We start from the raw sequence: 26,852 nt of genomic DNA, 5'->3' as shown, positions 1-26,852 counted from the left end.
ATTATCTGTGCAGAGTCTCACTTCATTTTACAATGTGTAGCTGAAAAGAGGCGGTTTGAATGCAAAGAGACAGGCAGGATACCGGGGGTGGGGGGGCTGCCCAAAATCGGACATTTCTAAGAAGCTGCGCTTCGTATGTTAATAGTGGAATTCAGACATGGCTATGTCTGGACAAAAAGATGTAAGCCTAGAATTTCTAACAGGAAACAAGCTTCCTGTGTTGCAACGGGCAGTTGTATTGTTGTTTTACATATAGCAGGATGTGTGGGGGACTGAAAGTAACACCTCCGTATCTCCTTGCATCTTTACGAAGAAATATAGAACAGAAAAACATAGACAATTTCAACAGAAGTGCATTGTAGACATTTTCTGAGCAGGGTTAAAGAGCAAATACAAAAATAAAGATTTTCCTGTAATATTTGTAACTTGAAGTAATAGAATAGAAGTAATAAATACATAAACAGTTATTTAACAATATGTAAAGAAGTAGTTACATTTATTTTATATTACATTCACATTGTCTTTGGCCCTTTGAGGGCAACCATAATGCTGACGTGGCTCTCTGTGAAAATGAGTTTGACACCCCAATTATACCTCCCTGTTAATTGGGACCCGGTCTACACCTTTGCCTAGGGGAAATTATTCTCACCTGAGGACAGCGGTGTGCTTTTCCTTATCTATCACTGTCCCCACCATAAAAAAGGTACTTTACCCCTTCACCACTGGACAAGTCCATCCATATGTGGCTGTGTCACATAATCAAACCGTTAATATCTTCTATTAAAACATTACGAATACCATCAACTTGTTATTCTATTTTTACTTAGGCACTTGGGTCAGTTGAGAGCTCTTGTCAACTTTCTGGTATAAATGGGCTAACAACGACTGCTAATAGACTGTTCCAGCCAAAACACAGAAGCATAAGCTTCCATTCATCTTTGTAGTGTTAAGAGTGACCTCTCTCTCTCTCTCTCTCTCTCTCTTTCTCTCTCTGCGTGTGTCTTTCTGTGTGTCTCTCTGGCTCTCTCTGTGTGTGTCTCTCTTTCTCTGTGTGTGTCTCTCTCTCTGTGTGTCTCTCTCTCTGATTCTGTCCGAATATATGAGCTGTTTGACGAGTTAATTGCCCATAAGCCCCGCCCCTTTTCATTGTTCTAAAATAAGCCTGGCTCCATTTATCTGATCTAAAATGTCTGTCTGAAGCCCCCCCCCCCCCCCCCCCTTGTTTGTTCAGCTGTCCCTCTCTGCGACGTCTGCTTCCCGCCGCATAGAAGCACCGTCAGACGCGGTGCAGGGTACACCTTGTATAGTGGTGAAGGTTTTCCAGGATTCTGAGCCATATAGTAGAGTGGTCTTTACGTTTGAGTTGAAGATTTGTAGCTTGGTCCTGAGTGAGTTTTTGCCTTCCAGATATTGTTTAGCAGGAATGTTGTCCTTGCCTTTCCAATCCTGGCTTGGACGTCGTCTTCCGTACCCCCTTCCACAGAAATCTGGCTGAGCTAAACTGAAAATGCTTGACTGAAAAAGGGGCGTTGCAACAAGGTCAAGATAAAAAGTCCATACTCTTAGCAAAAACTAAAACTTTACTGAAAAGGGACATTGCCCAACAGGGATTAGGGCTAGACAGTCAGCTGAGTTCGAAGTCAAGTTCCCTTTACTGTGTGTTGATGAAATTTAGTAGCCTAGGATTCTGTTAAAATTTTGAAGTGAATTTTATTGTTTGTTTTGAGTTGACCTTTAAATTCAGCTCAAGCAACTAACCTTGCTAGCTTTGCATACAGAATACTATTTTATGTTAGGCTATAGTGCTAAATAATTTTTGGTTCATTATGAAAATGTGATGGGATGAACTGGACACCATATTCTCAGTTCCGCAAATCAGCAACTGTTGTTTACACACAAACATTGACTTTATTGACCTCAGAGATACTTCTGTGTACTTATACTGTATATTATTCAACTCATCATGAGCAGAGCTTTCATTAGAGCCTAATATGAAGGCTCTGTGACGATTTTGAAAAAAATCCCTTTTGGAGCTCAAAATTGGCAGCCATCTTGCATTTGAAGGTCAACAATAGGTCAAATCATTATATAAACACCAAATATGTATTCCTTGACCAAAATAAGCTCTGAAACCATGTATTGTGCACAATAGCGTCGCGTGGGTAAAGTAACAGAGGATGCAAAAAAAAAAGTTATTAAAAAAAAAATAATAATAATTTATTATGTTTTAATTTAATTTTTTTATATTTAAGCCAAGCAGTCACCATGTACAGTGGCTCGGCGGCCAGTCAAACCAAGCAGTCAACATGTACAGTATGGCTCGGCGGCGTTACTACTATGAACAAAACAAAGCCAAGAGAACAGTTTTGACTCTTCAAATAAAGTGACTATATTTATTTTTCCAAATAAATATAATTTGAGTCAATCACAAAATTCACAATCTGTCAATGTCATTAACAATGTGTTTCCCTGAACAATGAGTGAACTAAAAACTAGGGATGTCCGATATTATCGGCCTACCGATATCGGCATAAAAATGTGATATGGGAAAATATCTATCTGTTTTTTTACATTTATTTAACCTTTATTTACCCAGGCAAGTAAGAACAAATTATTATTTTATTTATTGTCAAAGTATGCATAATTTTGTGTTAATTACACAAGAGATATGTAAGGGATAATGTATAGCTACGAGGTCATTGTCGCAAAATAATTGACCGACACGGAGTTTAGAATACCGAGGCGCCTCGCCGAGGTGTTTTAAACGTAGTGAAGGTCAATTATTTTGCGACAATGACAGAGTATAGCTATACATTATCCCGCTTATTACATGGCTAACTTACTAACAATATACCTAATTCATTTTACGCCATCGACAAGACGAGATCAAATGCAGACGCAGTTGTTCTGTGGCTCCGTCCGCTGTTAGCCCAAATAAAGTTATTATTATCGCCGGCAGGTGTGTGGACTGATTGCACTGCTGCAGTGTGTGTCAGTGGGCTTGATTGCGAACAGCGGCCATTATTGCTCGGCAGAGGTCCGTTATCGAGTAATACGGACCTCTGACGAGCGCTATTGACCAATCACAATCAAGCATTTCGGCGAATGTTAAAACGCCATGTAATAAGTAATGTTAATTACCTGAAATTATTCCGTTTTTTGGGGGGGAAACCCTGCATATATCGGTATCGGTTGATATCGGTTGATATTGGTATTGGAAATTAAGAGTTGGACAATATCGGTATCGGTAAAAAAGCCAATATCGAGCATCCCTACTAAAAACCAACCGGTATTGTGCTTTGTCGGCAGATAAAACATTTGACACTATAGGAGAGGAGACTGTTGTGGTCTTGGTCCATGAAACAACTATTACTTGGCATTTATAGGACAGCACACCTCAAAAGGAATGTCCGTGGTGAAACTTACGTGCTGTGATTGTCACGTGTCTGGTGCGCCCAGCAATCACAGCGCTCCTACTGTAAAATGCGGAAGCAGCCATTTTAGCGATAGCTCAGTGATTCTTTTACTCGTTTATAAAAATGATTTAAAATGTTTATTAGCAACGCCGAGCTTTCAAACCCTGCCGCTTGTGTGTGTGAAACCCTAATGGAACGCTGGGTACCTTTTTAAAATTTATATCTGATATATTTTGGACCCACCGCTAGCTTTTAAGCAGTACTTGGTGGTGCAAATTAACCTGGCTACTATGGAGGAATAAGTGACTGCGTATTCGAGCCCCTGGCTTGCTGTCTCGTTATTTAACACAAACAGCTACAACCAAGCTAGCTTGGTTACGTTAGTTAGCATCCAAGCTAGCCTGATAACGTTAGTAGTTAGCATCCAAGCTAGCCTGATAACGTTAGTAGTTAGCATCCAAGCTAGCCTGATGATGTTAGTTAGAAACTGCTTAGGCTGCTTACCTGGCCAATAATGTGGTCCTCCTCCTGGACAGATAGATTTGTTAAATCATAATATCCACAGTGGTGTGCTGTGCTGGTCCTCAGTAAATGTCCCGCCGGCGTGAATATTAAAGGCAACCAACTTGTGTTCAGCTTTTCTCTGATTGGCCACGACCCCCCGCCCCCTTTTGCCGCGAACACGGCAGAGGTCCCAAATGAAATAACATCAGTGGAGGCTGCTGACTGATTATGAAATGAATGAAGCGCGGAGCATAATGTATAATGTTATTTCGCGGAGCATAATGTATAATGTTATTTCGCGTTTGTAACGTCATAACATCAGTGGAGGCTGCTGACTGATTAATAATAAGCTCTCTTTATTTCGCGGAGCATAATGTATAATGTTATTTCGCGTTTGTAACGTCATAACATCAGTGGAGGCTGCTGACTGATTAATAATAAGCTCTCTTTATTTCGCGGAGCATAATGTATAATGTTATTTCGCGTTTGTAACGTCATAACATCAGTCCATCGCGAAATAGTTAGTTAGTTAGTTAGGCTGTTAGTTAGGCTGTTAGTTATGGCATTAAGTGATGCGGCGATATGGCATTAACCAACAACGCAAACACAACGAGGCACCTCTCAGAGCACCTGGGGGAGCCTCATGCGCATGCGCGGCCGCGGTAACTCTCTGCCGCGTAACAACACACAGCGCGGATAAGGGCGTGTGCTAGGGCGGTGTGGCCAATCAGAGAAATGCTGAACGAAAAGCTGAACACAAGTTGGTTGCCTTTAATATTCACGTGTCCCGCCGGCGAAAAATAAGTTGCTAATGTTTGATACTACTACTAGAGGATTCGAACGTGCCCGCGAGGGGATGACGTTCAGATGTTGTTTGTCACGTTAGGTGGACGTCAGGTTGAAATGTTCTGGACTGGCCCGCCTCCAGAGCGGCAAATTTGAAGACTCTAGACTACTTGGCTGTCAGAGTGCCCCATGTTAAGGCGTGGGAACCCCTTTTATTAAGCTCGAATCTTATTGGCTAATAATTGGTTGTGGAGTCCACAACCAACCACAATGTGGACGCTAGAAAAAGACACCTCCCCCCTCTGCAAATGTTCTCTATTCTGCCTGAGCTGCAGTGACTGCCGGGCCCTGTCTCAGTGAGTCTGACAGTGTTAGAGAGAGTGAGAAGGAGAAGAGGGAGAAAATTCAACAACAAAAAAATTATAACACATATTGTTATTGTAAACTATATAAAAAAAATATTTTTATTTTTATTTTTTACTGTTCATATTTTTGGGGAAGCCTGGCTTCCAGGAATATTCGCCACTGATTGTGCACCATTGTAGGTCAAACCATTAAAAAGTTCATTATCTTTTTTCCCCCTCCTTTTTCAGAAAAAATTAAATAAAATAAATTCCCTACCTATCCATGGCCTTAACTGACAACCAATAGGAACCATTTTTGTCAGAAACTGGCGGAGCAGACAAGCCCCTCTGTTGCCTAATAGTCCCTCGAGGGGCGCGAGCGCGGCGGCTCTTATTCACCCTGAGAAATGTGCTTCATATGAGAAATATTCAAAGTTTCAATATCTGTTTGCACATTAGTATACATTCAGTGTTCGACTTACGTAATGGTTTGCTCCATTTTGGTCTGGAACGCCGACGATAATCCTCAGTCACAGCAAATAATTGACGTTATCCAGGTGAAAAGTTAGTCTAAAAACTCTGCATCCTACCGTGAGCACAATGACGCCTCCTTCATGAGTTTTTCCTCCACGCGGAATGTCCTCCTTGCAAACATTGCAAGTGGCTGTTGGACTGGCTTGACTTTTTATTTTAAATTGCTTCCACCAAACCTCTGACATTTTTGTCTAGCTGCTCAAGTCAGTGGATAACTGTGTTTCGGGAGCGACGCGTTGTTGTGAGTGTAGGTCTCTTGAGGGAATCGGCATACATCACTGTCGTGCAACGGTGTAAATTAAAGGGAATGTGTTTGTTGTGGAAAATTCTTCTGCTCTGTGTGACAATAAATAAATTAATGATATATTATAATAATTTAAAACCAAAACTAAGGCCTCAGTATGAGTTTAAGACGTGAACATGGTTTGTTGAATACATTTTTTTTTGACTGCTGATTTTAAAAAAGAAAAAGAAAAAAGAAATCCCGATCCTCTGAAAATCACATGATCGGCGCCGATCACGTGATCGTATCGGGACATCCCTAATAATAGCCCTTTAGTGGAATACACTAAACACGTAATTTTTTCGCCTGATTATCGAATCTTCCTGAAATCAACGCTAGATTATCATTATTATCCTTCCTCATGCAAGAATGAAAAGACCCTTGTAGCACGGGGCTCCCCCCCACCTCCTCCCACCCAACAGCACACAGCCACACACACACAAAGACAGCTTCAATCGGGGTAGAAAGAAATATCAGATCAATGCAAGATTTTATATATAGTGTCCTTACCTGGTATCTGATGTAATGCAAAAGAAATAATCCAAGTATCTGATCGCCATTCCAAATACTGCTCGTGGAGGTCCGTCCCACATTACCGAGCGTTACACATGAACGGGCGGGCGGGGTTACTGTTCCATAGGGATGCACCGAATATTCGGCCACCGAAGATTATCGGACGAAAATGGTTAAAAAGGCACTTTCGGCTTTCGGGCCGAAATGGTTTTAGCACAGAAAAAATATCACTGAATGTCAAAGAACAGGTTTACGTGGGGGACCCTGATGTAAACGAGACGAAAGTCTTTCTCTGGTCTGCATCCCCTTAACAATTGTGTGTATTGAGCTGTACTGTATTGTACCCATTCAGCAATCTGTTAAATAAAGTTTTCATTCATTCACGTTCGTAACCTACCTAACGTGTTGTTGTGATGACGTAATCAAAACGCGGCTTCAGTCATTCCGCAATGTGAGCTCCTCAGTCCTGCGTTCTGCAGCATGTGATGACTCCTCTTGGGACTCGGGAGTCGCGCTGTTTCTATGTAAACTCCGCGAGAAACGCGTCCAATAAATGCGTCTTTAACATGCTTTATATTCTCGCCATTACTATATGCCCGTCGCGGTTAAAAACCTTTTAAACTAACATTAGCGTTAAGCTAGCTAACTGTTAGCTAGCTTAACACTAACGTCGCTTCCATTCCTCACACTCACCAGTCTCTCTTAAGCTACGTCATCCCCCGCTAAGAGTCACGGGAGATGTAGTAAATATAACAGTCCTTCCATGTAGGCTAGAACGCCGTGAATTATGACAGTAGTTCAAGTTTCTTTATTAGTTGTCATACAAAAATAGTACTTTTATATAACATGCTTACTGTAGCCACTACAGTAACATCATTAAGTCTGCTATAAGCTATTCTCACTCTTGTGTGTGCAGAAAGCATCCCTAAGCACCTTGGCTTTGTTCTGAATGCACTTTGTTGTAGTTATCCTACAGAGAAAAGAAAATGCACTTGACTTTAATGCACATTTTGTTGTATGCAAAGAGAAAATGTTTCAATTGTACAATCTTTCAGCAGTCAGTCTGAAATGTATGTATGCATTCAAAAGTGCTGAATAAATGTTTTATGGACCCATAATAGTGATTGTTAATATTATTTAAGTAAAGTTTTGCCATAATCATGTCTTTTGTCATAATCAGGTAGCTGAACAAAAAAGAAAAATACATTATATATATATTCCTATTATTCATTTTCGGCATTCGGTTTTTGGCCAACTGTTTCCTATTTTTGGTATCTGTTTCGGCCAAGAATTTCCCATTCGGTGCATCCCTACTGTTCCATGCCATCGTTGTAAAGGTCTACCTCGCCTGAGTATTTAAACCCCGCGGCTCAGATCGTCCCAGAAAAGAAACTACACCATTTCTAATGGAGTGCAATACCAGCTGGAAGGCTTAGGCAGCGGTATTTGCCCTTTTGCGAGCTCAGACCCATTCCCAATGATAACATCAGAATGGATGGATGAAAATGAATGGAGCTAATAAATGAAATAACAACCAAAACCCGACTATACTCGTGATTGGCGCTGAACGGTTGGCGAATTAACCCGACTATACTCGTGACAGGCGTTGAATGAGTTAATCAACTGAGGCGATGCTTGGTTCAAACCGAAACAAACTAATGTTGGGACTAAAACATCCACCATCTCTTTAATCCCCAGGTGGTCAGCCCCCCAAAGGACCTGAAGAAACCAAGGGGCAAACAATGCCATTTCGTGAAATTCTTTGGCACTGAAGACCAGTAAGCAGAGAACACACAAGCTATTCTCAATTCAAGCTACTGTGTTATACATTCTGAATTACCTACCTACCAAGTTGCATGTCCCTAGCGCTCTCTTGTGTCTGTGCAGTGCGTGGATCAAGGTGGAGCAGCTGAAGCCCTACCACCCCCACAAAGAGGAGATGATCAAGATCAACAAGGGCAAGCGCTTCCAGCAGGCGGTGGACGCAGTGGAGGATTTCCTAAAGAAAGCCAAAGGGAAAGAACAGGTGATGGGGGGGGGGGGGGGGGGGGCTTCTCTAACAGCTAAAGTGCTAAAGCAAAGAACAGGTGCTTTGTTTCCTGTCAGCAAATGGGGATTTCTTTTTCACATTAAAATGCAAACTCTGTGCGTTTCCAATTTTTGGCATCATATACAGCAAAATTGTGCTTGTGCCTAAAAAAATTGGCACACTAAGCTTTGTGTCATAAACCTGCATAGGCTACATACTAAAATGTCCAGCCTTTTCGCTACGTTGAAACTCAAAAGTTCCTTTGTCTCCGCACCAATATAATGCAAGACACGTTCCTGTACATGGTCGGCTCGAGGGTTGTTTGTGTCTGTTCGATGAGGCCTACATTTTTAAGTGTAACTTCTCCTCAACAGAACTCTGATGGCAAAGTGGACTCCAAAGGAAAGAAGATGCCCAACAAGCCACTGAAGATTTTGGAGGAAGACGACGAGGATCTCAGCGCTCTGAAGGACTCCTCCGAGAAGGTCAGTGGGCCGCTGCGCAGTAGCGAATGTATTTCCTAAGTCAAGAGTAAAAACATTGGAGTCGAGGGAGAGACACCAGTAGGATTGTTGTGGATGGATTTGCTATAATCGGTCCGTGTCGTTGGTCACTTCTACAAGGGTAGCCTAGTTAAGTGGTTTAAAAAAAAAAAAATCAGACATTTTCAGAGTAAATATTCCTGCGACCCAAAATTTGATTTGGCAGATTATTTTGTAAACTGGACACGATTTACCAAGCCTTTGGACTGTTACGCTGCTAGCCTAGTGTTGTCATTCAAAATGTCTGTTTTTCAATGGACTTGAGAGGACCATATGATACTTCCAGTGAATATTTTGGAGACCATGTTAATCTTCCCATGACCCACCTGTGGGTGCAGAGCCACACTTTGAAAAAAACTGACTTAGTTCACTGGTGTAGTCTATGAGATGAGTCGGAAAAGAAATGTTACTTGTTATGGCCTCTGAATAAGACCCCCCACCTCCACGTTGTCCGCAGCACTGAGGAACATTTCAATTGAAGATGTTTCGCCTTTGAGACGCCAGCTGTATGGCGACTGTCCAAACATTTATATAGTCACCGAGAGACTAAACCGGGGAAATAATTCGATCTGACAGACGCGCCGCTTGTCAAGAAATCACTGCTCCAGGATACTGCGTTTGGTTACTTTATTGCGGTTAAAAACAGTTCATATAGTACCGTCATTAAAAAGCGAATCACAGCTTGATTTACTATTGTGTAGCGTGCGGTCAGCAAAGTATGACCTCCCCCCGTTCACCCCCTCATTACCGTACCTGAAACTCGCCGGTGAACAGCTGACTTTACTACTACTACGACACCACGTGACCCCTTTGTGAATGACGTATCCATAACAACCCGTGGTCTATACCTGTCACCAACACCAGCGTAAAGTTGGATAGGGTGTCTTTTAAAAAGAAAAAAAATATTTACAAGATTATCATCTAAAAAAATGTATGTTTATGTATTTTCGTATAAAATGACCCATAACATAGTTGCAGATGTCGCAGAGTATGTTGCAGATGATGTTGCGTACCTATCACAAAAATCTAACTAGATTAGATGTTGCATGGATGTTGCGTAGCATTGATTGGTTGGTTAGCGAATGGGGGCGGGGCTGTCATATAATATTGGTTCCGCAGACAGGAATACTATCCTTGGTAGTTAATGTAATTTATACAAATGGAAGTATTGATTTCTTCGTAACGAATCATTCAAAAAATATACAGTCAACTGGAATATGTTAGTTTTTTACACATATGTTGGATTATGTAATTGGTAGGGATGCACCGAATATTCGGCCACCGAAAATTGTTAAAGGTGACATGCATTATAAATGTCATTTTTCAGTCTCTAGCATTGTATTATAGTAATAGGAGTTAGTATCAATGTGTTTTAGTGTCTAAATACCATATTCACCACCCACTTCAATGACAGAGCTCTCATATTTGCGAATGCATAAACTATATCTTAAATTATGGCTATGTGTCTAATATGGCTGTCGCGAAGTCATTGGTAAGCGACAGCCATATTAGACACATAGCCATAATTGAAGATATAGTTTATGCATTCGCAAAATATGAGAGCGCTGTCATTGAAGGGCTTCTACATCTACAACGGAGCACGGCCGCCGCTGCGTCAATCCGGCGGCGGCGCACGGAAGCCGGGGACAAACCACTGCGTCGCCCCGCTGGCGCTTCAGCAGCCTCCACGGGCGAAATAACATATAACGTTACAGCCTACAGTTCCACACTGATGTACAGTGAGTGTCTAATATGGCTGTCGCGAAGTCATTGATAAGTGACAGCCATATTAGACACATAGCCATAATTTAAGATATAGTTTATGCATTCGCAAAATATGAGAGCGCTGTCATTGAAGGACTTCTACAACGGAGCACGGCCGCTGCTGCATAGAGACATAGAGCACTGGGTTTTATCACTGGAGATATATTTCTCACTCACCATTGTATTTTGCGCCATCTGACAATATCATAATGATGTGTTTTCTATATTATATCCACAATCATTCATCTAAAAAATTGTATGGGCTTTGTTTATACTTCAGAAGTGATGTACAGTGACGAGTGAATCTGGTAGTTGGTTGTTAAAAACGCGAAACATAATAGCGTTACGCTTTCTAGTTCAGCGCATTTCATAATCAGCAGCGCTCCACTGCTGCCGCAGCTGAACACAAGTTGGTTGGTACACAAGTTGGTTGCCCGCGCTGCCGCTTGCTCCTTGGATTTCATTTGGGACGTGGGACCGACGGCTGCCGCTTGGCTGCCGGCTAGCGGCAAAAGGGGGCGGGGGGTCGCGGCCAATCAGAGAGAAGCTGAACACAAGTTGGTTGCCTTTAATATTCACGCGCCCAGGACAGGTGTGCCGTGCTTAGAGAAGCAGGTGGCATCGGTTCTTTGCCCTGGCATGGTAGAACGGTATCCCACCCGGAAGCCGACACCAGAGGGCGACAGGTGGCTGAGTGGGCTGATGAAGCTTATACCGCCGCAGTACAGAATTTAGCAGCAATTCAATTGGCTGTTTTTCTGTCAAATGGTGTTGGGTGATGGGGTCTTAGGACTAGGGATGCTCCAATATTGGTATCGGCCGCTGATATCGCTAAAATAGCTGGATCGGGTATCGGTGACAATGGGGCCGATCCATTAATATTTTTTTTTAATAGACTTTAAAAAAAAATGTTTGCTTCATTCAATACATTTAATTACAAATATATATATACATGTACAGATGACAATTAACATTTTTAAGACACATTGAAAGCAAAACAAAAAGGTTAAAGACAAGGGGACAAACTACACACTTCAATTCTATGCGTGTGACGTCCGGCGCCCGGCAGAAGCCCTCACAGCATCCCGGTCGATTTTTCAAACACACGCGGTCATTCAGCATGGCGCGAGCGAAAGGGTCAGCTGTTTGGAGGTATTTCACACTTGCTAACCCTACAAGTCCGACGGCTACTTGCAATGTCTGCAAAGCCATTGTCTCGAGGGGTGGTGGTATCACTGCAAAATATAACTCAAGTAACTCAACCAACTTAATCAAGCACCTCCACAAGCACCATGCTAAACAGCACACAGAGTTCCTCGAGTTGAAAAAAAATAAACGATACGACGACAATGGAGTTAACTTTGGCGGATGCACTGCAAAGACATGAGCAACTTTCACGTGATAGTGTGAAAGCGACACAAATAACAGAAAAGGTTCTGGAATTCATTGTTTTGGATGAGCAACCCCTGTCAGTGGTTGAAAACGAGGGCTTCCGCCGCCTACTTAAACATCTGGAACCACGGTACAGTACAGCTCTGCCTGAACTGTACAAGAACGTGTGCAAACACATATCGGAAGAGTTATTAAAAGATGTAAAAGCGATGAGCTTCACCACAGATATCTGGAGCTCTGACGTGTGCCCCATGTCGCTTTTAAGTTTAACTGTACACTGGCTGGACACGAGTTGTACGCCTCACAGTGCGATGCTACAAGCAAAACACTTTCATGGTTCACACACCGGCGACTCGATTTCGACTGCCATAAAGGGAATGCTTGATCAGTGGCATATTCCATTGACCAAAGTGCACGTCATTTTGAGGGACAACGGCAGTAACATGAAAAAAGCCATGGACGACATGGGAGTGCGCAGCTTAGGCTGCGTTGCACATACACTGCAGCTCGTAATCAACGAGGGACTACTCTCACAACGGAGTGAGTGATGCCGTTGCAAGCGGTAGACAGATTGTGGGACATTTTAAACATTCTCCACTTGCATATTCACGGCTACAAGACATCCAGCTCGAGTTGCAAATGCCACCTAAACGCCTGCAACAAGACGTCAAGACAAGGTGGAATAGCACCTACTATATGATGGAGAGTCTTCTGGAACAGAAGCGAGCCCTTTGTGCCATGTTGCTGACCATGAACTGCCCACGACACTGACGGCGAACCAGTGGGCCTTGCTGGATAAAAGTAAGATAGTTCTAGCACCATTTGAAGAGCTAACCAGGAAAGTAAGCTCATCCACCGCCTCTGCCGCTGATGTGATTCCAGCTGTCACCGTTCTCAAACGCCTCCTGGCTAAGGAAAGCGAGCCTGACGCTGGGATTAAAACGATAAACGACCCTCCTACAAGCTGTCAACAAACGCTTCAGCACTGTGGAAGATGAACCACTGTACGCACTTGCCACTTTGCTGGACCCGAGATATAAAGACAGGTAAGACTGTAATTATAGGCTATTACATTATATTATATAATCTCTCTCTCCTGTCTGTTGTGGTTGTGCTGTTAGAAATATGTATATATACAGATAAGAAATATGTATACAGATAAGTAAAAACTAACTTAAAATAAAATAGAAATTGTAAAATACTTTGCAATTAAAAAAAACAATAGTTTACAGATACAATTGAGTGAGGACTAATATAAACACACAGTAAAGTCTCTCTCTGTGCAAATTTCAATGTGATAAGATGCCATGATGTTAATTTAAAGTTGGAAGAAAATTAGACACATTAGATATTAATATTATTACATACACTACTACTACATTCAAGATTTAAAATAAGGATAAATGTGCAACCATCAGGGTAAAGGTGTGATCTTTTTTCATTTGTATTACTTTGACCAGCCTACAATTGAATGTTATTTTATTGTTTCAGATACTTTACAAGTGCAGACTCTGTCAAGAGTGCAAAAGGTGCACTGACCAAGGAGCTTGAGGGAGAACTGAGGAGGACCACAGCTGGAGCATCGGAGGCTTCAGAGCCACCAGAAAAGGCCCCTCGGGTGGAAGCACCAAGCACAAGCAAGAGCAGCTTTATGAAATAATTTGAAGTGTGGGGATCCTGGTGCAGCAAGCAGCTCGAGCGCTGCTGTTTAAATGCATGGCTTTTTTTTAGGGATGCACGATAATTATCGGGCCGATATCAGCAATTATGATGTCATCCCGATAAACCTGATAACGTTATTGATAGCTCCGATAATATATAATACATTTTTTGGTTAAAAGAAATCCGGTGTGGGTGGATTGGGATGAAGGGCGCTTGTTTTTATTATAGCCTCCTCCCGTTTTGCCAGTACTGTGGTACGACTGATAGCGTGTGGTTTAGGAAGAGGGAGTTTTTCACAAATCCAGCGCTCCCTTTCTTGGCTGTGACGTAGTCACATGACATTCAGAGGCAGCAGATGGTAAACAAAGATGTAGTCGTCGGACTTTTTCAAAGTTTCGGAGGAAAACAGTTTGTTTGCTATTTGTAACAAATGCAGAAGTTCCACGAGGAGGGAAAGGGGCAACAAGCTATAACACATCCAACCCAACAAGTCACCTGAAACATCACCACCGCTACGTTGATGTATTAAAATCCGACGCCGCCGAGCAGTTAAAGGCTAAGCTAATCCAAAACCAGCTGCAGTCTGCAGACCGGCGCAGCTTGTACCTAGGCTATTGACGAGGCGTTTGCAAAACTAAAGACGTTTGACAGAGATGATTTGTCTGGTTTACTACTATGACGACGCGCGAGGAGCTAAAGCTGCTGCAAATCTAGCCCCTTTCATGACTGTGAACCCTTGGTTGAATACGCAACCACTTATTGCTCCGTAGTAGCCAGGTTAATTTGCACCACCAAGCACTGCTTAAAAGCTAGCGGCTTGAGCCCTTGGGTCATTTCTGTCAAACTTATTTAATTTAGCAAACGCCTCGTCAATAGCTGGCTTTGGATTCACAGCAGCTTCTAGCTTCTAGCGTCGTAGGCTCACAACTAGGGATGCACCGAAATTTCGGCTACCAAAAGTTTTCAGCCGAAAATGGCAAAAAATGGCCTTTCGGCTTTCGGCCGAAAGAGTTTTTTCACCGAAAATATAATACCGAAACAGAAGCAACCTGTAACCTAACGCGTGTTGTTGTGATGATGTCGCGCTGTCGGGAGTCGCGCTGTTTCTATGTAAACTCTGCGGCTGCGCGCAACGCGTCCAATAAATGCGTCTTTAACATCCTTATTTACTATATGCCCGTCGCGGTTAATCACTGAGTGATCTAATATGCATATTCTTCAGAGCGAGAGGGGGGGGGGGGATAGTGTTTCTCATATTGACGCTGTCTGTCGTTGATAATATAATCTTTCTCGAGCATACACGTCGCGCATCTACTGTGCCGAGTCAAGAGAGCACATTCAACTGGGGACTAGAAAGGTGCGCTCAGTAGAGCACAGATGTCCGCCGCGGCAGCCAGAGAAAAGATGGAATTAATGTGCTGTATGCATTCAGAAGTGCTGAATAAATGTTTTATGGACCCATAATAGTGATTATTTATTATTTAAGTTAAGTTTTGCCATAATCATATATTTTTCCATAATCATAATGTTCCACAACATTGGTAAAAAAAAATCTATTCTATGAATCATTTTCGGCCTTTCGGCATTCGGTTTTCGGCCAACTGTTTTCTATTTTCGGTATCGGTTTCGGCCAAGAATTTCCCATTCGGTGCATCCCTACTCTCAACACCATCGTAGCGGTGGTGATGCCGCAGGTGACCCGCCAGGTCGGATGTATCATAAGTTATTGACGGATTGTGAATTTTCTGATTCAAATTATATTTATTTGGAAAAATAAATATGGTCACTATCAGTCAAAACTGTTGTCTTGGCTTTGTTTTGTTCATATAGTAGTAACGCTCATGTCATGATAAATCTGGTTAGGTCAAAACTACAGGAATATATATTTAAGTTGGTGTTAAGTTATTGTCCTGGGAAGTCTTTTTATGTATTATATGTTTTGTTTCATGTTGAAAAAAAAATGTGATCAAAAAATATATATACATTTAAAAGAAAATTTAATACAATAATTATCGGCTTGAGGAGCATAAAGTTATCTGTATCGGTGTCAAAAAAATCAATATCGTGCATCCCTACTTTTTTTTAGAGAGAAGACAATTGCTTCCTCAGACAACCCATACCAGTACTGGGGAGTCAACCGGCAACGGTTTCCTGGCCTTGCTGCCATGGCCATGAAATACCTCTGTGCCTTCTGCACTAGTGTAGAAAGCGAGAGGCTGTTAAGCACAGTCTCCAACATCGTGGATGAGAAGAGGAACAGGCTAACAGCAGAGAGAGCAGAAATGCTTGTTTTCATGAAAAATAACCTGCCATTGCTGCTTAAGTGAGAATTATTCACAACCGGTCACTGAGTGGTGTGTGACTGATAGGAGTCAGTCTCACATCAGAGGGCCTTGGATTTTCCCCAGGGACTGCTGCCCCCTCTAGTGGTTAATACTTTTTTTGACAAGTTAATGACTGCCTCTGTTTGAATATTTTGTTGCTAACAAGATACTTGTTTATTAGTGAATGGTGATTTAACTTTTATTAGTTTCAGCTGCTATATTATTTTTAATTGGATTTTAAATTCCTATTTGCACTAAATGTTTACAAATAATTTTGATTCCTGTTTATTTTGAATGTTTTACCAAGTTGTTTACTTGACTTGTGAATTGTGATTTAACGTAGCCTAAATATTTCTCAGTTTCAGCTGCTACATTATTTTATATTGGAATTTTTAATTCCTATTTGCACTAAATGTTTACAAAGAATTGATTCCTGTTTATTTTGAATGTTTTGTATTCATTATTTTAATAATAAATACCAATTCAGTACATTTATAGCTGTTCATTTGTTACATTTAGTTTCACTAATTTAGGAAAGTAATGTTTTTTTTTTTTTATAATTATTTTTTAAACATAACATCAAATTAGACACACAAGCATTAACAGTAAACATCCAATGAAATCACCATTTGAATCATTATAAATGTAGTTTACGAGATATATACCTAATACTTCCTATCTAATACCATACATACATATGCTCCTGCTCGCTCACCCCCCCCGGACCCCCACTTGGATAATCCATCCATTTTCATTCGTTTCTAACCAGGCACTACAATTCATATGCTAGCTTTTATTCTCTCCACCACTTCTAACCAGATTGCAATGTTGGTTTCACTGACACCTAAAATTCTTGCTGTAGATATTTCTAGATAAATCACATCGAGATAGGTAAGAACCCATACCTTCCGGCACATTTTATCCGGTTGAATCCATCGTGATGCTATCAGCTTTTTAGCAGCTGTGAGACCGGATAAAACTAGTCTCTTTAGCTGTATAGGGGCTGCAAACTGAAATACATCATTCAACAGCAATACAGAGGGATGTACAGGTATGTTCAGAAATAAGAATACTGATAATTGCTGGGACACTTCTTTCCAGAATATCTTAACTGGTGGGCAATCCCAATACATGTGCATAAATGTACCCTCATCCCCATTTGTACATAAGGAACATAGGGAGTCTTGTTTAAGTCCCATTCTGTTCAATCTTATAGGAGTCAGGTATGTCCTATGAATATAATTAAGATTAATTTGTTGATGGTCCGGGTTACGTGACGCAATTCGAACGTTTGCCCAGACTTCTTGCCAATCAAAATCTATTTCCAAGTCTGGTATATCCCTCCTCCAGACTGAGTCTAGGGGGAGGATTCCATACGAAGACGTTAGTAAGTGATGATAAAAATCAGATACGAAGCCTCTCGATGTCTCTCTTTCATAGAAGAATTTGTGATATCTGTGGTGCTCAATTGGTATCCTTAATGGGACTCCATGAGCCTTCAAACAATCCAATAACTGTGCGTACAAATAATATGTGGAACTGGTGAGGTTACATTTTTTATGTATATCTTGATAGCTACAAAAACCCTGTTTGTTGAAAACATCTCCCAATGTGTGTATGCCCTGCTTTTCCCATTTGGGGTATCTTATAGGTCGTTTTCCAATAAGGAGTGCATTGTTATTGAATAGGGGAGTATGGCTATGCCATTTATGTTGGTTAGAATATTTTTTTTGTGTTTCACGCCATATCCGGATCACAATAAGGGGGCCAAATTTCAATTCGCATTGCTTAATTGATAATATGGTGTATACTAGGGCTGCAACGATTAGTCGACATAATCGACGACGTAGATTATAAAAAATCGTTGACGAGGAATTGTTGCGTCGATTATTCATAAAAAAAAATTATAATATATATATATATATATATTATAATTTTTTTTTTTTTGCACTATCTATCTTTGTGAAAGTGGCTTCTCAGCTCTGGTCCAGCCAGCTGAAGACTTCTTAGCTTAACATAACAGACCGACAGTAAGTTTGGGGGAACTAATGGGATAACTGGGGATGTTGTTTGGTCCTGACAAGAGTCTCAAAGCAACTCTGAGGTCATGCTCTATGTCCAATCTGTTCCTCTGCTCTGTCTTCAGCTGGACCAGAGCTGAGAAGCCACTTTCACAAAGATAGGTAGTGCAAAGAAAAAGAAAGAAAATATATTATATATATATATATTTTTTTTTATATAATTGTTTTTCGATTAGTCGACTAATCGAAAAAATAATTGACAGATTAGTCGACTACCAAAATAGTCATTAGTTGCAGCCCTAGTGTATACTATGTCCTGCAGTCTATGTGGTGCTACTATATTTTCTTCTAAGTTTCTCCAGGATACAGATTCTTGGGAGTCAAGCCAGGTTGTCAGTGGTCTTAAAGAGTACGCTTTAAAATAGTGGTAAAAGTCTGCAAATGCCAAACCTCCGTCGGCTTTGTTTCTCTGTGCGGTGGATCATTTTATTCGTGGAGGTTTGTTATTCCAAATAAATGTATATGCGGTGGAGTGTAATTTTTTCCAGTAACCATCAGGAGGGGTTAACGGTAACATTGAGCTAATGAAGTTGATTCTAGGTAAAACATCCATCTTAACTATTGATACTCGTGCCTGTACTGAGTTTTTAAGTTTGGACCACCTGTCAAAGTCATATTTGATCTTATCTTGGAATTTTGTGTAATTGTACTTCACCGTTTGGCTTATAGTAGGGAATACCTCAACTCCTAAACATATGAAGTGTTTAACCATTGGTATTTTTTCTGGAAGGAGTATATTCTTTGCAGGGGCATTAAGTGGAAGGAAGGCTGACTTTGGCCAATTTATCCTAAATCCCGATAGATTGCCAAAGTCATCAATCAACTTGAGAAGATGAGGCATTGAGGTGTTAGGGTTTTGCATGAACAATATTACGCCGTCCGCATATAAACTAATATGATGTTGTGTGCCCTTAATTGCGATTGGTTCTATGGATTGGATTGTCTTATATATTGTGCTAAAGGCTCTAATGATAAAGCGAATAGTCCGGGACTAAGAGGGCAACCCTGTCTGGAAGAGCGCGATACCGGAACGATTTCGGACGTGATTATACCTGTTGTAATCATGGCCGATGGGAAAGTAATGTTTTAAGTCAGACCCATACTGGACCTGTCCCATGGAAGGTTCAGAATGTTGACCATCAAACTCCTGTTAAGCGCTGTCAGAGTGGGAGACTGGTTCACCTCCATAGACCTGAAGGATGCGTATTTTCACATCCCGATCTTCCTTCCTCACAGGAAATACCTATGCTTCCTGTTCAGGGCATAGCGTACGAGTACCAGCGGCTGCCGTTCGGCTACTCTCTGGCTCCTCGCACCTTCACCAAGTGCGTGGAGACCGCGCTGGGGATATACGTATTTTATTCTACCCTAGACGACGATCTGGTCCTCAGCCGGTCAGAGGAGATCGCCAGGTCTCATACCAGGCAGGTGGTGGAATTCCTCACCAGCCTGGGTTTTGCTGTGAACTGGAAGAAGAGTACTCCTCTTCCCAGTCAACAGGTGGGGTACTTGGGCTTAATTCTAAGCGTAAGGTCTATGTGGGCATCCCTCTCAGAGCGGCGGCGAGAGGATATTCTCGGCGCGCTCGGGAGGTCCTGTCCTGGCAGGACGGTTACGGCACGGTCCGTGATGCGCCTGCGCGGTATGATGGCATCTGCTCAAGCTGTGGTCCCTCTTGGCCTCCTTCATGAGGAGGATGCAGAGGTGGGTTTTTCAGTATGAAAATAGACCCTGTGAGAGTCAAGTGGAAGCAGCTGAAGGTTCCCGTGTCGGTACTGGGGGACCTCGCCCACTGGGGGGGGCCTGGGGCCCTCACCAGCGGGGTACCCATGGGCAGCAGGCTATCGCACGTCAGTCTTCACCGACGCCTCCCTCACGTGATGGGGGGGACGTGTCGGACCGATGCAGTAGGGGGCAGCTGGCAAGACCATGCTGCCCGGTCTGCACTACATATCAATGTCTTGGAATTGAAGGCAGTGCTTCTAGTCCTCAAGCAGCTCGGCCACCTTAATCAGGACGGACAGCACGACGTCAGCATCGTATATCAACAGACTGGGAGGAGTACGCTCCCCCCGTCTACACCGGGCGGTGGTCGAACTCTGGCTATGGGCGTCTCTCAATCTGCGCAGCCTGAGGGCTCTCCACAACCCCGGCAGGGAGAATGTGGGTGCAGATGTGATGTCACGGGGCGGTCCTCACCCGGACGAGTGGGGACTACATCCAGACATAGTCAGACAGGTCTGGGACCGATTTGGGGAGGCCGCGGTGGACCTGTTTCAGTCCTACCAGTGCCCCTTGTGGTTCTCGGTCAGTCGGAAGGAAAACCCCTCTCTGGGAGTGGATGCCTTCTCGATGTATCCGTGGCCGCCCAGGATTCTGTACGCGTTCCCCCCCATATACCTGATAGCTCAGCTGTTGGAGCGGATACGTCGGGAGCGCAGGACTTTGATCCTGGTCGCGCTGGACCGGGGCACAGCTGTGTGGTTCCCGGCCCTGATTCAGCTCTTGGTGGCCCCGCCGTGGCCTGTTTTGTGGTCACTGCGGGCCCTCTCTCAGGCACGCATAACTCTGTTTCTGCCTCCTGTTCTGGGGCAGCCTTTAATGGTTTGGCTGCTGAAAGGGTGAATCTGGAGGGGATGCGTCTTAACCCTACTGTGGTTAACACCATCCGGAGTAGGCGTGGTCACGTGCAAGTGAGGTGCATGTGCAATTTTTTCACGCGCACAGTAGGTGCTGGAGATGATATCTCATAATGTCAGAGCGAGACGCTCGGCCAGTATTCATATAACTAGGGTTATAGGATAACCTTCGTTCTCTTAAAGTGGAAATGAAGCAGTGCGATAAATACATATTCATAGCATCACATTAGTATTTAGATAAGCCACAGAATAAATCACGTTATAAAAATAAGCAGTTTCTAAGAAAAAACGATTTGTTGTGTGCATTTCTGAAGCATTTAGCATTATGGGCGTGGCCATTTTGTTGCTGACGTCATGGAGCTTGTTTGGTGTATACACTGCTGGTTAGTTGCCTATAGTGAATGGGTCAGTCGGTAAATAAAATGTTGCCTACAAAACAACGGGACCGCGGTGGTTCTGTTTGTATTGCTCCTGGCTGTTCAAACTAATTTTACCATGTGAGAGAGAGGAAAGTTGGTTAATTTCCACAAACTACCAGTGAAAAAAACAGTGTTGTTGGCATGTTGGCTCAGGCTGGCTGCACTCAGGCGGCGCGACCAGCCTGTTGGACAGGGAAGGAGGATCTGCAGCGAACACTTCATTGCCTCGTATTATGTTGTTGGGGGTGGAAGGTTTGTCCAGAAGACCACTAATCAGCTGAAGCCTGATGCGGTTCCCTCGGTCTTCGACAGACAGACCGGCGTTAGCTCTCGGGAGCGATCGCTAGCTAGTTGGCACCAGCCGGGGACCGGCGTTAGCAACCGGGAGCGTCGCGGAGCATTCAGCCTGCTGGCTACCTAGATCCACTTCAACCAGCGTCGCGGAGCATTCAGCCTGCTGGCTACACAGCTTGTCGGTGTGCTAATAGCCTCGGCAAGCTAACGGTAGCTGGCTACACAGCTTGTCGGTGTGCTAATAGCCTCTGCAAGCTAACGGTAGCTGGCTACACAGCTTGTCGGTGTGCTGGAGCCTCTGCAAGCTAACGGTAGCTATTAGCACATCGACAAGCTGCTGGAGCTCCCGACGCTCGGCTGGTTGAAGTGGATCTAGGTAGCCAGCAGGCTGAATGCTCCGCGACGCTCCCGGTTGCTAACGCCGGTCCCCGGCTGGTGCCAACTAGCTAGCGATCGCTCCCGAGAGCTAACGCCGGTCTGTCTGTCGAAGACCGAGGGAACCGCATCAGGCTTCAGCTGATTAGTGGTCTTCTGGACAAACCTTCCACCCCCAACAACATAATCCGAGGCAATGAAGTGTTCGCTGCAGATCCTCCTTCCCTGTCCAACAGGCTGGTCGCGCCGCTTGAGTGCAGCCAGCCTGAGCCAACATGCCAACAACAATGTTTTTTTCACTGGTAGTTTGTGGAAATTAACCAACTTTCCTCTCTCTCACATGGTAAAATTTGTTTGAACAGCCAGGAGCAATACAAACAGAACCACCGCGGTCCCGTTGTTTTGTAGGCAACATTTTATTTACCGACTGACCCATTCACTATAGGCAACTAACCAGCAGTGTATACACCAAACAAGCTTCATGACGTCAGCCATGACGTCAGCAACAAAATGGCGGCGCCCATGTTGAAAACAGGGATATTATATTTGATTTTTCAGACAAATAAGATAGATTTCACATTTGATTATAGAACCCTGTCTTACACAAGGTACACAACAAACAAACTAGGATCACATTGCTCACTGCTTCATTTCCACTTTAAGGCGAGACACCCCAGGTGAATAGGCAAATATACTTTTTTTTGTTGTTTGTTATATTTTGGTTCCTAAACATGTCTTCTATGAAACTAGTGACAATAAAACATCAATAACACACATTTAGTTCATTTTGCCTTATTGCATCCATAAATGTGACCGAGTCCAGCGATTGTGCCAACATGTCTCTATTTTCATTTTCCAGATTGTGAAAGTACAGAATGTAAGCTTTCAAATTATGTGTCATACTTTGAAATCTGAGTGTTATTATTATGATGTGCTCATTTTAAATCTTGTAGCAGTCTTTTTTCCCCAGAGACTGAAGCAGGGAAAACTGCTCTCAAATGTGAGTCCACATTTTAACACCTACACCGGGTTCCTGCTGGGCGTAAACAATACTTCCCAGCCACACCTCTCCCCTGAATAGTATTAACATAATTAAGTGCTGTGACAGGCATGCTGTCATGACAGATCAGATACAATCTCAAACACTCAAGTAATAATAATAGTAGTAGTAGTAGTAGCAGTATGATAATAGTATGTAATAGAAATAGTATGTCATGACAAATCGGATGTTATTGTCCTAAGCTTCTTTGAGCCTTAGAATGTATACAAAATCAAACACTTTGTATTGTAGTAGTAATAATAATAGTAGTAGCAGTAGTATGATAATAGTATGTAATAGAAATATTATGTCATGACAAATCAGCAGACAGATATCAAATCAATTCAAGAGGTTTATTCGTCACATACATACCAGGGCATACAGTGAAATGCGGGTGGTCATGCCCCCATCGATTGTGCAATAATACAAATAATAAAATAGACATAAAAAAACGGGTAATAAGAAGTCATAAGATGTGCATGATAAAAATAGACATGCTAATACAATATACAGTTTCAAATCTGTCATTATGCTATACTTACTATAATCTAAACTATACTATACAAGAACGACATCGGTTCTTTCCTTTAAAGTGACCTTTCCATTTTGTTTAAAGTGACATTTTGTTTATTCATCACATACATACCAGGGCATACAGTGAAATGCGGTTGGCCATGCCCGCTACGATTGTGCAATAAAACAATAGTAATAGTAATAATAATAATAAATATAATGTACATGTACCGGTACACAACAATACAATTATTCTATGTCCCTATGCTATACTTGCATAGATCCTAAGAGAAAATATATACATAATGGGGAGGAGACTGTACATTAGTACAGTGAAAGGTTAACCTGTAGTGTGGTAGTGAAAGGGTTAACCTTCTGTAGTGTGGTAGTGGAATGGTTAACCTTCTGTAGTGTGGTAGTGAAAGGGTTAACCTTCTGTAGTGTGGTAGTGCAAGGTTAACTGTGTAGTGTGGCGGTGAAAGGGTTAACCACCTGTAGTGTGGTCGTGAAAGGGTTAACCTTCTGTAGTGTGGTAGTGAAATGGTTAACCCTTTCTCGTGTGGCAGTGAAAGGGTTAACAGTCTGTAGTTTAGTAGTGAAAGGTTAACCTTCTGTAGTGTGGTAGTGAACGGGTCAATACACACAATTGTTAAGGGGATGCAGACCAGAGAAAGACGTTTGTCTTGTTTACATCAGGGTCCCCCATTTTCAATTCATAGTGACATGACATACACGACATACAGGTATAGTACTGTAACATTTGTGACATAATGATATGAAAATATACTAGGGCTGACCTTCGAAGCTTTTTTTGGCAATCGAAGCTTCGGGGCCGAGCTTCGATTTTAATTCGAAGCTTCGAAAAAAATTAAAAAAAAATTAAAAAAAATATATTTTTTTAATTTTTTATTTATTTTTTTGTCTTATGTTGTGGGACTTGTACAGCACTTTCGTAAACGTTGTTGTTTTTAAATGTGCTCTATAAATAAAGTGGGTTGGATTAATTAATTAAGTAGCCCCTTTCGTGACTGACGCATCCAACAAGGTTTCACTCGGCTGTGTGATTTAATTCAAGGTGGATCGCTGTTGTCGTTTGAACAACTTCAGATTTCATGGGAACTACCAATCCCCCAAATCAAGAATGTTTAAGATGAATGAAGTACGATTTTGATTATTTGAAATATGGCCTGTGTAGACTAAACTATGCACAGAATTATGTCAGTCTACAAGGTCCGGATTCTACATGGTCCGGCAATGTAGACCTTGTAGACTCCACTACAGACCAATTATCAGTGAATGTTCATGCATTTTTAAGAAGGGCAACTTCCACAAAAAAACAAAGAACTCACCAAAACATCTCAGTAGCACCTTATCTAAATGTTCTATTTCATATATGGAGATTCATATTTATTTATGTATTGCATGCATTTCTACATTTTATTTCCTATTTTGTTTATTCATCCCAGTATCTTTCTTTCTTATGTGTGGAATTCTACAAGGTGCGCGCACACACACACACACACACACACACACACCTACACACACACCTACACACACACACACACACACACACACACACACTTACATTTAGTCATTTAGCTGACGCTTTTATCCAAAGAGACTTATAAGTTCTGTACGACAAGACAGCAAGAAGGGTACAACTCTATCAGCTGAGTAACAATGTTCATCAAAGTGTTGCGTGTTACAGTGTAGGTTAGTTTATTAGGACAAGTGCATGACAGTAAGGTTAGTCACGGTTAGATTTTTTTTTTTTTTTTTTTATCATTTCAGATAATGGTTGAAGAAGTGAGTCTTTAGTCGACGGCGAAAGATTGGACGGGATTCGGCTGTCCTAACTGGGATGGGTAGTTCACACACACACACACACACACACACACACACACACACACACACACACACACACACACACACACACACACACACACACACACACACACACACACACACACACACACCTACACACACACACAAATCGAAGTAAATTTTTTTTTTTTTTTTTTTTCTTTTTTAAACTTTGATTTTTTTTTTAATGTTCGAAGCTTGTGCCATCGAATCGAACGTTCGAAGCTTCGAAGCATTTAAGACAGCCCTAAAATATACAGTACTGTTACCCAGAGATCCTAACAGAAAATATATACATAATGGGAAGGAGACTGTACATTAGTACAGTGAAAGGTTAACCTTCTGTAGTGTGGTAGTGACAGGGTTAACCATCTGTAGTGTGGTAGTGAACGGTTAACATTCTGTAGTGTGGTAGTGAAAGGGTTAACCTTCTGTAGTGGTAGTGGAAGGGTTAACCTTCTGTAGTGTGGTAGTGAAAGGGTTAACCCTTTCTCGTGTGGCGGTGAAAGGGTTAACCGCCTGTAGTGTGGTGGTGAAAGGGTTAACCTTTTGTAGTCTGGTAGTGAAAGGTTAACCTTCTGTAGTGTGGTAGTGAACCGGTCAATACACACAATTGTTAAGGGGATGCAGACCAGAGAAAGACGTTTGTCTTGTTTACATCAGGGTCCACCATTTTCAATTCATAGTGACATGACATACACGACATACAGGTATAGTACTGTAGCATTTGTGACATAATGATATGCAAATATACAGTACTGTTACCCAGAGATCCTAACAGAAAATATATACATAATGGGGAGGAGACTGTACATTAGTAGACTGTACACACCTGGGCCCTCATTTATCAATGTTGCGTATGCACAGATATGTGCGTAACCCGTGCGTACGATCATTTCTAAGCAAAGTGTGGGACTTATCAATTTGAACTCACTGCGCTCCGCGTAACTCAACTCGTTATTATTTTGCGCATAGTTTGCAGAAATACGGGAACGTTTTGATTATATTTAAAAGGCTTTGCCATTGTTAAACGTAATAAGTGGAACCCCGAAGCTGTAAGCAGAATACAAGTCATATGAACACCCACGATAGTGTTCTTCCCCCTTCCTATAAGAAAGAATAAACGCATTGCAATGAGAACAGAGGTTATTTGTTGAGTTTGTGTATACAAAACCCTTGCAATAAATGTGTCTCAAATGAATGAAAAGCATACATGCTCTGGATACAGAGCATATATCGTGTGGGTGATATGACTTGTATTCTGCTTACAGAATTCCACGTATTTAGTTTTACAATGTCAAAGCCTTTTAATATAAATCAAAACGTTCCCGTATTTCTGCAATCTATGCGCAAAATAATAACGAGTTGAGTTCTAACAAAGAACGTATTACATGCTGGGTAGGCTGATAGAGTAAACTATGATATGAATATGTTATATAATATATGATATAAATGTATACTGGTCCGTCCGAGGATAGCGAGGAGTCGGATAGCCATTAAATGCCATTTGAGAATAGGCTATTAATGCAAAGCGAC

At 42.1% G+C, this 26,852-nt stretch overlaps 1 protein-coding gene across 1 annotated transcript in view; it reads left to right on the top strand.

Moving 5' to 3' along the window:
• Positions 1-26,852, top strand: part of LOC311247310 (uncharacterized protein) — a gene marked incomplete at its 5' end in the record, with an annotated part of 63,028 nt that overhangs the window by 9,333 nt on the left and 26,843 nt on the right. Inside the window, 3 exons of the mRNA XM_084337669.1 lie at positions 8,079-8,158; positions 8,268-8,406; positions 8,784-8,894. Coding sequence (XP_084193795.1) covers positions 8,079-8,158; positions 8,268-8,406; positions 8,784-8,894 — 330 coding nt within the window. The remainder of the gene's footprint in view (positions 1-8,078; positions 8,159-8,267; positions 8,407-8,783; positions 8,895-26,852) is intronic.

The sequence above is a fragment of the Notolepis coatsorum genome (genome assembly GCF_963971535.1).
Source record: "Notolepis coatsorum genome assembly, chromosome: 20".
Classification (NCBI taxonomy): Eukaryota; Metazoa; Chordata; class Actinopteri; order Aulopiformes; family Paralepididae; genus Notolepis; species Notolepis coatsorum.
The sequence above is the reverse complement of the archived record's forward strand: the minus strand, read 5'-3'. Positions and strand labels throughout refer to the sequence as shown.